The following is a 13417-nucleotide window of genomic DNA, read 5'->3' as shown; positions in this document are numbered from 1 at the left end:
ACAATGCTCCTTCAGTTCTAACAAAAAGGAAAATTCTCTAATAGTGCAAACTACCATCTAAAATCTTTCTTTTTTTCAGAATTCATAATTATAATGTATTTCTCCAAGGAATCTTACGTAGAGGAAATTTGACTGCTTTCCATAAAAAAGTAATCCATGACTACACTCATGAATCCACTACACTCATGCTTTATACAGATTTATAGAAAATAAAAATGCAACCATTTTTTTCTCAACACAGTTGCCTGTTTTGTTGGTTTGTTTTTTGTTTTTTTTCTACTACACATAATTAGCTATTGGATATTGAACTAGAAATTATATTAAGCTATGAAGCTATTTAGGTATTAAACATCCACAAAGCAACTCCAGCATAAATTAACTAATGGTGTTTGGGTTAGCACTGTTATCTAGAAGGGGTCTGAGAACAGTTAATGACTTGCTGTCTCACTGCAGGGTGGCCTGCACAGGTGCTTCCATCGCTACAGCTGCTGGTGGTGATACACAGAAATATTGCAGTCAAGGACAGCCCTTCTCAAATAGTTCATAATTGCTCTCAGGGGAAGAGAAAAGCAGATGCATGTAATAACTCTTTCATGTAAATGTTTTCTTTATTGCTGATTCTTCCTCACTGGAAACTGAGTTGGGAGGAGCAGGAAGAAAGAACAGTAGTGCCTCTTTATATTCCAGCCCCCATCAAGGTCAAGTCCATTCAGACTGTCAGGGGACCAGCAAGCTGATTCAGAACAGCTATGTCATAAGCAAGAACATGGGATTAATCTCAAAAAAGTTAGTAATTTGATCATCCAAACAGCTTGTTAATGGCATAAAGTGAAACACAGTGCAAAGGCCACACTGAAGAAAAAGAAAAAAAATGAGGACTCATTGTGACTCTGTGAAGATTGACTAATTTTTAGAAGTCATTTATCATGTATGAACAAACTTATTTCTGGTTTAGTTTATCCACAGTCTCTAAAGTGCATTTTCTTTAATCAAAACTTGTAGCAAGTGTGGTGAGTCTGCCCTGGCTGGGTGCCAGGCACCCACTAAAGCTGCTCTGTCACTGCCCTCCTCAGCCAGACAGGGGAGGGAAAATATAACAGAAAGCTAATGGGTCAAGGTAAGGCTACAGAGATCACTCACCAAATATCATCACAGGCAAAACTCACTGGACTTGGGGAAATTGGCTTATTACTAATCAAACCAAAGTAAGAGAACGAGAAATAAAGTCAAATATTTAAAACACCTTCTTTCCCGGTATTTACTTCTGATTTTCTCTACCTTCTCCCTCAGCTGGTGCAGGGGGATGGGAATGGGAGTTGCAGCCAGCTCATAACATGTTGCTTCTACCCCTCCTTTTTCCTCAGGACAAGGACTTCTTACACTTTTCCCTTGCTCCAGCCAGGGATCCCTCCCACTGGAGGCAGTCCTTCATGAACTGCTCCAGTGTAGGTCCCTCCTCTAATATGCAGTCCTTTAAGAACAAACTGCTGCATCATCAATGCCCTAACAAGTCCTGCCAGCAAACTGCTCCAGCCAAGGCTTCCACAGGGTCATAGCCTCCAGTGGGCATCCACCTGCTCCGGTGTGGGGTCCTCCATGAGCTGCAGGTGAATCCCTGCTCCACCTCTAACCTCCAGGGGTTGTAGGGGCACAGCTGCCTCACCATGGTCTGTTCCATAGGCTGCAGGAAAATCTCTACTCCTCACCCACAGCAGTTCTTCCCACATCTTCTTCACAGGCCATGGGATTTGCACAGCTGTTTTTCTCACATATTCTCTCTCTTCTCCCTCCTGTTCTTTCCCAGTTCCTTTTTTTTTTTCTTCATCATGTTACCATGCAGAGGCACCACCACCAGCACTGATGGACACAGTCTTGGCCAGAACTGGATCAATCTTGGAACTGACTGGCATTGGCTCTGTCAGACATAGGAGAAGCTTCCAGCAACTTCTCACAGAAGCCAACCCTGTAATCCCCTGCTATCAAAAGCTTGCCACACAAACCCAATACAGCAAGAAACCGCTGGAACACAGAAGCCAAGGCAATCCCAAGGTGTTCACAGACCCAAAGCAAAGCTATTTGGTGCCACACAGGGGAGACAAGCACCAGATTTTCTCAGCCATCTCTAATCCTGGCTTGACCAGACTCAGACAATAGCGTTTAATCCTTTGTTCTTCGGTGTCACATATCAGTAACGATAACAAAGCACTATGATCACTGACTAATTCATATGCCAGACAGTCTCCACATGGCAGAAGAGATGGGCTTTCCAATAGGATCACGAAGGACAAGGTTTATCAAGCGCTATTGAAGGGTTATGTGACATTTAACCATATGCATGTGTCCAACAACTTTTTAAAAACATTCTGAATACTGTAGTTCTCAGAACTGTTGCAACCTGAACACTAAACAGATCCATAAAATTTACAAGGTTGTTGTCCAAAATTTCATTGCCACTGTGACCTTCCTGGATGTTTTATTTAAGCCTTGTAAAATTCATTCTCAGTAGCAGTTTAGGTGTTAAGAAGTCAAAAAACTACAGCCTTTTGCTTTACTTTGCCTAAACTGGTCTCCAGCTGCAGCCATTTATCCTGTTATCTTGATGGCAGGTGGATAACCTTAGTGTCATTCTGGTGAACAAACAAAGTTTATTTAGATAAACTCAGAAGTTTATTTGCAGTATAAACAGGGTATGATGAGAACCAACCAACCCCAGCAACTCACTCATTCTGTTTACTTAACTACTGCTCCTGAAAAACAGAAGAGGTGACTAAAATCCTGTCAGGCATTCCTTTCCCATTTGTTTCTTAAAGAGCCTTCTAATTCAGGGGGCTTTTTTCATCCAATTATGAAGGCCTTTATTGTACTAGCACTCTGCTGTAGTTTTTTCTCTAGCAGAGCCATTCCTCTTGCCTTTGAGTTCTCGGACTGTGATGACCCTGATGTCTTTAAAGCTGTTGACGCAGCACTGAAGAAATACAATGGAGACAGCACAACTGGTAACCAATTTGCTCTATACGTGGTGATGGAAGCCAAGAGAACTGTAAGTAGACTTTTAAAAAAAAAAAAAATGTTGGACTTGTTTATGGATTCTGAATCAGCTTATCTCCATCTCGTTTGTAAGGGGCCAAGCATGACAGCACAGTGCCTTCCAAAAATGTTTTGAAAAATCAAAGTGACTTGCACAGTAAGATACTTGTTCCCCTGACAAGCAGGGGTGTATATTATGTTTTTATCAGCTCAGTGTGCCAGTGAATTGCTTACTAATGCAAGGACTAAAGAATAGGAAATTTCTATCACCAACACAATTTGTCTTACTATTCCACTCTGTTCTCTTTTTTCTTTATTGGAAATTCTGCTCCTTTCCATCACCTGTAAGGTTTTCAGACCAATGGCACAACCACACTTTTAAAAAATATGAATATACTCTTGACTTGGGAAGAGCTGGTGCTGCACATAAAAAGAATCACCTGATAAAGTTTGGCAATATTCTGACTTGTTTGTGAATATTATTTGACTGACACCAGTCCTAAGTGACAGATCTATCTAGAAGCACTCGGTGGTATTTTAATCAAATAGGGTGACAGCTAAAATTACAAGAGAAAGAAGAATGCTACATGATCCTTTGCCTGGAGTCCTTCTATATAGCCTTAATCTAACAAAAAGTATTTATCTAAGAGAGTATTTATCTAATACCATCTTTATACAAAGATGGTATTATCAAAATAATGACACGCATTATTTTACTTGAAAATAACATTAGCATTTTTTTCTGCTGGATTGGATTTTCAGATGTAAACCATAAGAAATCCAGTGTTAGAGAGAATATTTTGCACTCCAAAATCATAAGACACTTTTACCCAGACAGAAATTGACCTCGGAAAGGAGCCATGCATTGCTGAACACAGCAAATTACCCACATTTCCTGGCACCTGCCCGCTCGTGTTCCTGTTTACACACTGGGGAGATTTTAGCATGTGGAGACAAAGTGTAAAATCAGAAAACCCTTTATATAATTAATATTAAGTAAATTAATAGTCTCACTGAACATTCTTAATGGTCTCATTCTAAACAACAACGAAATGCAAATATCTCTATGTCAGAGCTGTAGTACCACCTACTTTCTTTGGCTGGTGTTCCCAAAGGAGAGAAAGGAGTTTCAGAATTTTATCTTAAACAATGCTATATTTTTAAGAATACATATTTATTGCAATTATTGTTCATCTTTTCTTCTCTAGATAGCCATCTTTCTTATCTTAAAAGATACAAAGCGGAAATCAATTATTACTTTGAATCATTGATCTGATACCATGTTGAGTAAAAAACAGAGAAAAGGAATCTGCACTTAAAATTTCCTCACATTTGAGATTCTTTTTCTAAAAAGAGTATAGATTTTACTCCTTGCTAGTCTCACAATGTTGAATGCATTAATTAAATAGCTGGTTATTACATATTCATGTACATTCATTATTGATAAGGTAATAAAACATAAAAGCTTACTAGTGAAAGACTAAACCTGCCCCAGTTAAAGGCATAGCTGTTCATAATAGTAATGAAATAAACGAATAGCAAATAATACAGAAACAATGCATTTTCTTACTTTGTTTACTTACTGAGCTGATTTATTGCAGATTTAGAACACTGTAACAGAGAACAGAATTTGGCTTTTTAAAATCCCAAATAGTATAATGTGATGTAATTCCATAAAAGTAAATGTCTACCTGCTGAGGATTAAGTCTTTTATATTTTTAGAGTCCCTTTTATCCTTTTTTACAACCATTATATGAGGTACCCCTACACTTCTTCTTACCTGTAGCAATAAACAACAGGAATTAAGAGAAGGCAGAATATAATTCTGTGTCTACTGCATCAGTGTAAATTCAGTATATGCCAACCACATCAGCTCAGCCTCATTTTTTTGGTAGCACTAAGGCAAGAATTATAAACTAATCCTCCCAGCAGAGACAGAGAACAATAACTGGATATTTTAGAATAATCAGTGCTAAACTACAGCAGCTGCCTGTTTGTATTTGAAAAGTCACATTGGCAGAACATTTTTAGTGGCTATAAAAGGTTAATAACTTCTGACTTTATATCTTCTCTAAAAGATGAACCAAAACCTTACAGTGTTGTCACTGTCACCTGTAGGAACAGGCCTGCTATCTGGTTTATGGCAAGGAGAAAATGCCCATTACTAATTTACCAAATTCTGAAGTACTTACACTGGCTGGGCCAAACTTTGTTTAATGTTTTTTATTTCATCTTACGGGATTGCTGAGGCTGTCCTGCCCTGCAGCCCAGCCTCCAATGCCTGTGGAAAACTGCAGGCATTGCTCAAGGCTGTCTCCAGAGCACATCCCTGCTCCCCCTTCCTGTGCAGGCTGGGCAGCTGAAGTCCCCTGGCATCACCAAGCAGAGGGTGTTTGGGCACTGCCAGGCTGCCTGAGGGCTGCTGGCTCTGGGCTGCCAGGGGAGCTGCACTGAAAGAAAGTGGACAGATCTGGGAGGAGGCCAAGAGTGAGAGCGAGCGAGTCAGACAGGAGCACAGCCCAAGCTGGTAATTATGCTAACTATCCAAGCAGCCACCCAAAATGGCTTTTTTGGAGTACATTTGAATGAGAGTATAAAACCTAAACACTTCTTTTTGGTTCCAAACCCATTGGTACTACAAGTTAAAATGAAGGCTGTTGAGCACATTGTATCCGTTATATCAACATATTGTTATTGTAGGTAAGGGATAAGTAATATAATTAGGTAAGTTAATGTTTGAATTACCAAGATCTGAGAGACCAGCAGCTAATGGGAAACCACACTATAAAATGTAAGGTAACTAAATAATAGTATTTACTCTTTTGAAACTCTTATCTTTTCATTTGATTTACTACCATGCAAAGGATGACACATATATTGTTTTAATCCAGGCAGGTCCTGACCCACAGTTCTATGTGAAATACAGAATACTTGAAAGCACTTGTGCCACTGAGGAAAACAAACACTGGCAACACTGTCATTACAAAGTATCTGCAGAGGCTGTAAGTATCTGTTCTCCTTAAAAGTTCTCTGCGCAGAAACATAAGGACCAGGACCCCGTATTGCCTGGGGAAAATACAGTAGAATAATTAACTTTTTTAGCTGCATTTTTTTCATTTGATTTACTACCATGCAAAGGATGACACATATATTGTTTTAATCCAGGCAGGTCCTGACCCACAGTTCTATGTGAAATACAGAATACTTGAAAGCACTTGTGCCACTGAGGAAAACAAACACTGGCAACACTGTCATTACAAAGTATCTGCAGAGGCTGTAAGTATCTGTTCTCCTTAAAAGTTCTCTGTGCAGAAACATAAGGACCAGGACCGCAATTGCCTAGGGAAAACACAGTAGAATAATTCACTTTTTTAGCTGCATTGTTTTTGAGAGCTTATATGACTACAGTACAGAAATGTTTACAACCCCAAAGTTGTCCTAAGTTTTCCAGTACAATCCTGAATATATACAGAAAGGAACATTTCAGTGCTTCAATATGAAGGTTCTCAATAAACACAACATAAGATTTGTGCACTGTGAGAGTGCAAGGACTGTAAAAATTAGTATTAATTATGTGTAGTGGAAACTTGCACAACCAAATACTAACATGGAAGCCACTACAGCAGAAATTTTGGCAGAGGGCTTTCAGCAGTGCCAAACTTGCCTGGCTCATGCTGCCAGAGGGCACCCAGGGGAGGTACAACGGGGCACACACTGCAGGGACGCTGCACATTCCCGGGGGTGGCACTGCTCTTCCACACAGTGCACAGGAAGGGATGATGCTGACAATATAATTTAAATCTATGTGAAATGCTGTGGTCATTGCTGCATACCTTGCACTAGCAGAGAGGAAAATGGATAAATACATAGTTTATATAGTCTTTAGTCATGGGCGTGTGTTAATTTCCATTATTCTGACTGTAAAGTCTTTAGTTAATCAATGCACATCACATAAATACAAAGATTATTCAAGTCATCTGCTCAGTTTGTCCCCTACTTTCCTCACAATCAACAAAACTGATCCTTTTTCAGTAACAAAACAGCAAGTTAGACATTACTACAAATATACACGTGAACCTCTTCCCCAAAATCAGTCTGCAAGTGTCAGCTGTGTTCAATAGGTAAAGCACTGTATTTTTCTTTAGCAAGTTTCAGACAATTGTTGCCATATGTTTTTGCAGAAAACAGGAGAATGCACAGCTCGAGTTCATATGAATGATGCTGATAAAACAACTAATGTTTCACAAGAGTGCAAAATTTTCTCAGGTATGTAACTATTTGGGACAGCTTTCAACAAATACATTTACAAATAAAAATGGAATAAATAAAATACTGAGACTTTCAGGTAATTTTAAAGGTAGAAGCTCCTTATCATTCTAGTCAGACATTTATAAATAATATTTTTAATGCAACTATCGGTTGAAGATAAAATTTCACTTCACTGTTATACACATATAGACTAAATCAGTGAAGCACAGGCAGTTTCTGCCCAGGGTAATGAAATTCAGCATGCATGTGTAGTAAGTTTCTTCAAGCACTAGAATCATACCAAGTTAAAATTAATTTGCTTAAGACCAAAAGAATACTAATAACTTGAGAGATTAGATGCAACTTGCCACACTTCAACTTTCTGTCCTTAATGATTTAAGCATAAAATTTTCTGAGGAATTACTGGAAAAAACTTGGTATGACAAAATTGCACCTTCATTTTCTTCAAACTGAAAATTACTGAGTTCTTGCTGCTAAAGGTTACCAAGACAAGTATTTACCCCAAAGAAGAATAGAAAAAAATTTCATTTACAAAATATAAATCTGGCAGTTATGCAATTATGTATGATTAAGAGACTGATCTTTTACACCTTAACAATAAGTATTACATTTTTCACCTATAAGACACTAATATATGACTTTCACACTCACATAAGAATTTTCCTTACTAAAAAGAGATCACATTGTTTTAAAGATTTCCAATTGAGATCTCTATGCCTGGTGCTCTGAAAGACATACTCAAGTTTGCTTTAAAATACCCATCTAACTACTAACTACAGAAATATTTCCCCCCAATTTCTGAGATGTTTGGCAGCTGCTTTTTTTCCCTAGCTATCTTGTTTAAAACTGAAATGGCTTTACCTACAGCCAGTGTCCTTCTAGGAAATGCAGTACACAAGCTCCATGTTCTGCAGTGAAGAAAAGCTGCATTTGTCGGGCAATGGTGACACCTAGTTGTCAGCAAAAGTTGTGTGAATCCCCCGGAGAACACACGGGAAATTTGCATTTGAATCTTTGCTTAGAAAGCAAAAAATGCCCATATATGAATTAAATTCATGAGGTATTCAGCCTAAGGAACTAATCTTTTCTTACCAAGTTATAACAACTCTGTTAAATAATACATGTTTGTTCAGCATAGTCCTTATGAAAGTGCTGAGACCACAGCTGATCTAGAAGTGGGTGTGCTGTTGGTTCATTATCTTCTTTGTGACTACTTCCTGAAAACGTGGTCATACTTTTCTGTAAGGTATCTCTTTGTCATTACTGAGTCAACATAAGATATACTTTGGTCACACCTGACAGGTGAGGGATTTCCCCACTCTATTGGTACCACACTGTTCAGCCTATTTGGTGGAACAGTTTGATCTAGCTGACCCTGGACTGGTTTCCTGGCTGGTGCAAACTGGCATAACTTCCTTTAAGCCAGTTTATGCCAGCTGAAGATCAGGCACATAAATTTTACTTCAATTCCACAGAGACCACATATTGTCCCACTTCCATTCTCAAGCTCACTGACTTGTGAAATTAATTTATGTACTGAACTATAAAATTAATTTATGAAAATCCAGTCCATGATTACTAGAAAGGAAAGAGAGTTAATAGGATTAGTAGTAGGAAACAGGAGTTTGAGCATCCCTGTCAAGCTTGTCTATTCACAGCCAATCCAGCTGGTTAAGCCTGAAGGTAGCACCCAGTGGTAACTGGCAGCCACAATGACTGGTAGGGACAGCAGAACAGTCCAGCTACAGTCCCTGGGGCACTCAGAGTCACAGCAGCTCACACGGGTGAGCCCAAACAGTTCTGCTGAAGTCCTCATCCTGAAACGTGGTGAGGACAGCAAGCAGCTGCACACTGTGGGTGAGCTCTGAAGAATCTGAAAACCATTCCCTTAGTTGTAGCTTCCACTGGCTCCTCCCTGGCTGAATGAGTAATGTACCTTCCTTAATGGTGTCAAAACTACACGCAAGGTTTTCCTGAAATTCAGTAGTTGCTGGAATGGGGTTCACTGCCAAAACCATGCCCAGACCCTAATGTCATGGATGACCCCTGCCACCCCAACCAGAGCATGTTCCTAAACATAAAAATGTTTTTTTAGGCCTTGAAACTGGAGTATGGGGTTTGCTTATCACACCAGTTAAAAGCAGGAAAGGTTCTTGCTCACTCCCAGATAGGAAAAATGAAAACCTAAGGCTGTTTTGCATGAAACCCTTTGTTGTTTTGGTTTGCTTCTTTTCTAGATGTGTCAAAGATAAGACTTACTGAGGCTCCATGTCTTGGATGCTTTCATCATATATCAAGTGATGGTTCAGAAGTGTCAGAAATTCTGAAAAAAGCCATTCAAAAGTTTAACAAGCACAGCGATGAACTTGCCCTTTTTAAGCTTGTGGAAATAAAAGAAGCTAAGAGACAGGTTTGTGCATGATTTTTCTCTAAATTTTACTGAAATAATCCAACCCAAAGCTGGTACCTTGTTTGTTTTGTGTATGTTTCTGATATTAAAGTAGATTATATTTAATAGTAAAGCATACAAAATGCATATAGAGGGTAGACTCAATAAATAATTATCTTCACTTATAAGGAATCATTAACAGTTACCTACTGGATTTTCAGAGCTCTCAACTGATAGTATACACATTTTTTTCTTTACCTGCAGTTGCTTCTAAGCAGTGTTTAGCACCAGTTTATTTGCATTCTGGTCTGGCACACGCAACCTGTATCATCTCAGACCCTCCTGGGTATTTCCTTTGGCCTTGCCCTGAGGCTCCAGCAGGAGCAGATCCCTCCTAGGAGCTGAGCCAAAGCTGCCAGCCTGCACAGATGTCTCTCACACTCACCAGCCTCTCAAAAAGCAGCAGGCATCTTTGTTTTTGCAGGCAATGGGGCCATTTGTCAGCAGCTGCTATGTGCTATAGGACAGGTAAACCCCACACAGGAAAAATGGGTAAGAGAACCCAAAAACCCAGCATGCCACTTCCTGCAAGATTTCTGCTCATGCAGATATCTGCTCTGCAAAAAATGACTACTCAGGTTGCAGAAATTCTGTGCCATCTGGTATTCCATGCAATAATTCCTTCCCTGTGAAAGGCTCTCCTATGGATTGGTGTGACATTGCTAGGAAGTAAAGTTTCTTATTTGGTTTCTAACTAGTGTACAACCCAACAGCAAACACAGACTCTTTTCTTTGAACCCTTGCATATTTACTAAGCCAAAAAACAACTTCTGCTCTCGTGTCAGCTTGACTCATGATTTAAACCAGACTGTCCTCATTATATTTACTGATGGCAGCAATCCTCTTTGCTGAAAGACAAACTTGCACAACATTTAAGCCACATGACAAAGTGTTGCAGATAGACTGCAATCCAGCAGCTGGAAAGAGAACCATCATGACCTCTGGCAAACAGAGAAAAGTCAGAGCTCTCCACTTCACTTGATCTGGGATAACAAGTTCTTATATTTGATTAGTTTTTTTTAAATACAATATTACCTGGCCCAACATTATGATTTGGAGAGGTTTCATGGGTGAGAAGAAGTAGCCACTGTTAAAATGGAACAGCTTCCTGAAGAGCAAATTTTAAAAAAAGGTTATGAACCTGGACAAAGCAGTGTGTGTGGGAAGGTAAAGCCCAGGATAGACACAATTATGGGTAGATGATAAATGCAGAACATTCAACAAAAAATGATGCCAGCAGTATAAAGTTATATTACTCAGATACTGTTTTACTGTGTCCCATGCTCAGGAATGCAGCACTTGCCAGGCTGTGTTACTGTAGTCATCTATCTAGACCAGCTTCCTGTCACAGGCAGTAATAAGTAACAGATCTTTGAAGGAAAGCACAAGAAACCCAGCAGTGTGAGGCTGCAGGCTTGCCAGAAGTGGACACCAAACACAGAGTGCACTTCTAACAAAAGCAGGACTTAGTTTACACTTTGTACTGCAAGGACAAGATTTTTTTTTTTTCTGCTGTCCACGAGCAATCAATGGCTTAATAAGTGTGAAGTGATTTGATAGATAGAAAGCACTAGATGAGTAGTTTTGCTTCCTTTGCTAATCTCATGTAATAGTTTAACTTTCAAGTTTGCATTGTTTTATATAATATATAACCTAAATATCTCTTCCAGGTGGTAGCCGGATGGAATTATGTAATTAGATATGAAATTGAGGAGACTAATTGCACCAAAGACCAATTTCAAGATTTAACTCCAGAATGCAAAATCACTTCTAGAGGTGTAAGTAATCTCCAAATCTGTTTATCAAGAAAATATCACATTAACAAATGATCATTGAGATCTCACTCAAGAAAATATTTATAGTCTTGCTTCAGTTCATGAACAAAGTTTAAATCCAGTCTTATACATAACTGTTTATGTAACTAGGACAACCATGTCTTCTGAATCAGTGACTAAGAGGACCTCTGAAAGGTTTACAGATTACACCACAGAATCTAACCAGTCTTACCCAAATAATAAAACCCTTGAGTTGTTTTTATCCAGATATTCAAGGAGTTACTCATGTACAACCCAAGAAGTGATAATTAAAATTAACACAATTTTCAGCCTAATACATATTTTCTCAGAAAAGTCAGTAGTTGAATTATCACTTAACCTTTACAACAGTCCAAATAATAGCTTCAAAAGAAATTTATTAACATAATTTATACATAATCCAGCTAAACAGTGCTGCAAACCCAGGTACTCCCTTGGCTTCACTGACCTGGAACTGAAGCAGCTGTACCAAAAATAGAGGCTTCCTCTCTCAACTGACCTCCCTGAACCAACTGACGAGGGCATCAGAAAAATGATTTTGCAAACACAAGGCAGAGGGCAGGAATGCAGAGTCACTATGAACAATGGTGGTAAATGGGAGGGGACAGAATGGAATCTGTTTCAGCTGTTGAGGAAAAGCACCACTGAGTGTTAGATTCAAGAGCCTCTCCTGTACAAAAGTACCTCTTGTACATCTCAAGAATGTTTCAAAAGTATTGATCAAAAAAGGAAAGAATGACAGCACTGGTAAATAACAGAAGTGTGAGAGTCAGACTAGCTGAAGCAAATCCCATCACTACCCATGTGCCCTTAAACCTTAAGCAAGTTACTTAACCAGCTTGAGTCTGAGTTTCCCCAGCTATCACCTAGAGGTGATGACTTCTGTCCCCTCACCTACTGCACGAGCACTGCCTCACTCACATACTGCTTTGGTCACACAGGGCTTCTGGAATTAGATCATAAGCACTTATCCCCTCAACTTGCTAGTAAATCATTGACAGATATTAGAATACCATATTCCAAGAATATTCCATACCTCGGAATGACCAAATTCCAAGGAAGTTTTCTCATACCTTTATTTAGCTCTGTACTTTCAATCTTTAAATGGGAGGGCCAGAATTGCACCCTGTATTTAACACACATATGAACCACTGAGCTATACTGGGACATTATGTCCCTTTAACCTGGATAATAAGCCTTGACATTATTCTTCATCAGTTTTTCTAAAATGCTACTAAGTAGTAGCATTTTACTAATTTTATGGTTAATTTGGCTTCTTTAGTCTTTGATAAAGGATTTCACCAAAACCTTTCTTAAAATCTCTGTATATCAAGAGGTCTCTTTACCCACCTTTGTTTGCGCTTTGACAAATCTGCAAAATATGACTTCTGTTTACCATAAACCTCAGTTTCTCCTGGATGTGTTCATTGCCCCTAGTTCTTTCCTTACTACTATTTTTAATCACTGTAATGATGGAATTGGTTTTAGGCTCTATAATCTTTAAAAAAACCCCACCATCAATATCTGCTTTCTTCAAGCTTTAAGATATCAAGACAGTTTTAAGCAAGTTATCTACCACAGTCCCTTCCGAACACCTGAGAAAATACAAGAAATTCAGTAATGTTTGATTTGATAATTGTGTAATTTTCTTTTTGTTCTTTAAAGTTTTAGACAGAAATTCTGTGGAGTTCTCCGTAAAATATGATTCTGGCTTGTAGACATTCTCATTTTTCTCCTTAATGAACACATACAAATAATTCATTTGGCTTCTCTTTTAGGGTATTATTTTCGCTGAGTGGTCCTTTTGAACTCTGATTATTTATTGCCTCTGCAGACTGTCTGTCAGGGGAGGGAGGGA

General features: G+C 38.9%; 1 protein-coding gene across 1 annotated transcript in view; it reads left to right on the top strand.

Moving 5' to 3' along the window:
- The first annotated feature begins 2845 nt into the window (after window positions 1-2845).
- KNG1 (kininogen 1) overlaps window positions 2846-13417 on the top strand; it is a 16270-nt gene continuing 5698 nt past the window's right edge. Inside the window, exons 1-5 of the mRNA XM_041405957.1 lie at window positions 2846-3040; window positions 5919-6029; window positions 7209-7293; window positions 9534-9706; window positions 11416-11523. Of these exons, the coding sequence (XP_041261891.1) occupies window positions 2846-3040; window positions 5919-6029; window positions 7209-7293; window positions 9534-9706; window positions 11416-11523 (672 nt within the window). The remainder of the gene's footprint in view (window positions 3041-5918; window positions 6030-7208; window positions 7294-9533; window positions 9707-11415; window positions 11524-13417) is intronic.

The sequence above is a fragment of the Onychostruthus taczanowskii genome, unplaced genomic scaffold, assembly GCF_017590055.1.
Source record: "Onychostruthus taczanowskii isolate IOZ18803 unplaced genomic scaffold, ASM1759005v1 scaffold24, whole genome shotgun sequence".
Classification (NCBI taxonomy): Eukaryota; Metazoa; Chordata; class Aves; order Passeriformes; family Passeridae; genus Onychostruthus; species Onychostruthus taczanowskii.
This window is presented reverse-complemented; position numbering and strand designations above follow the sequence as displayed.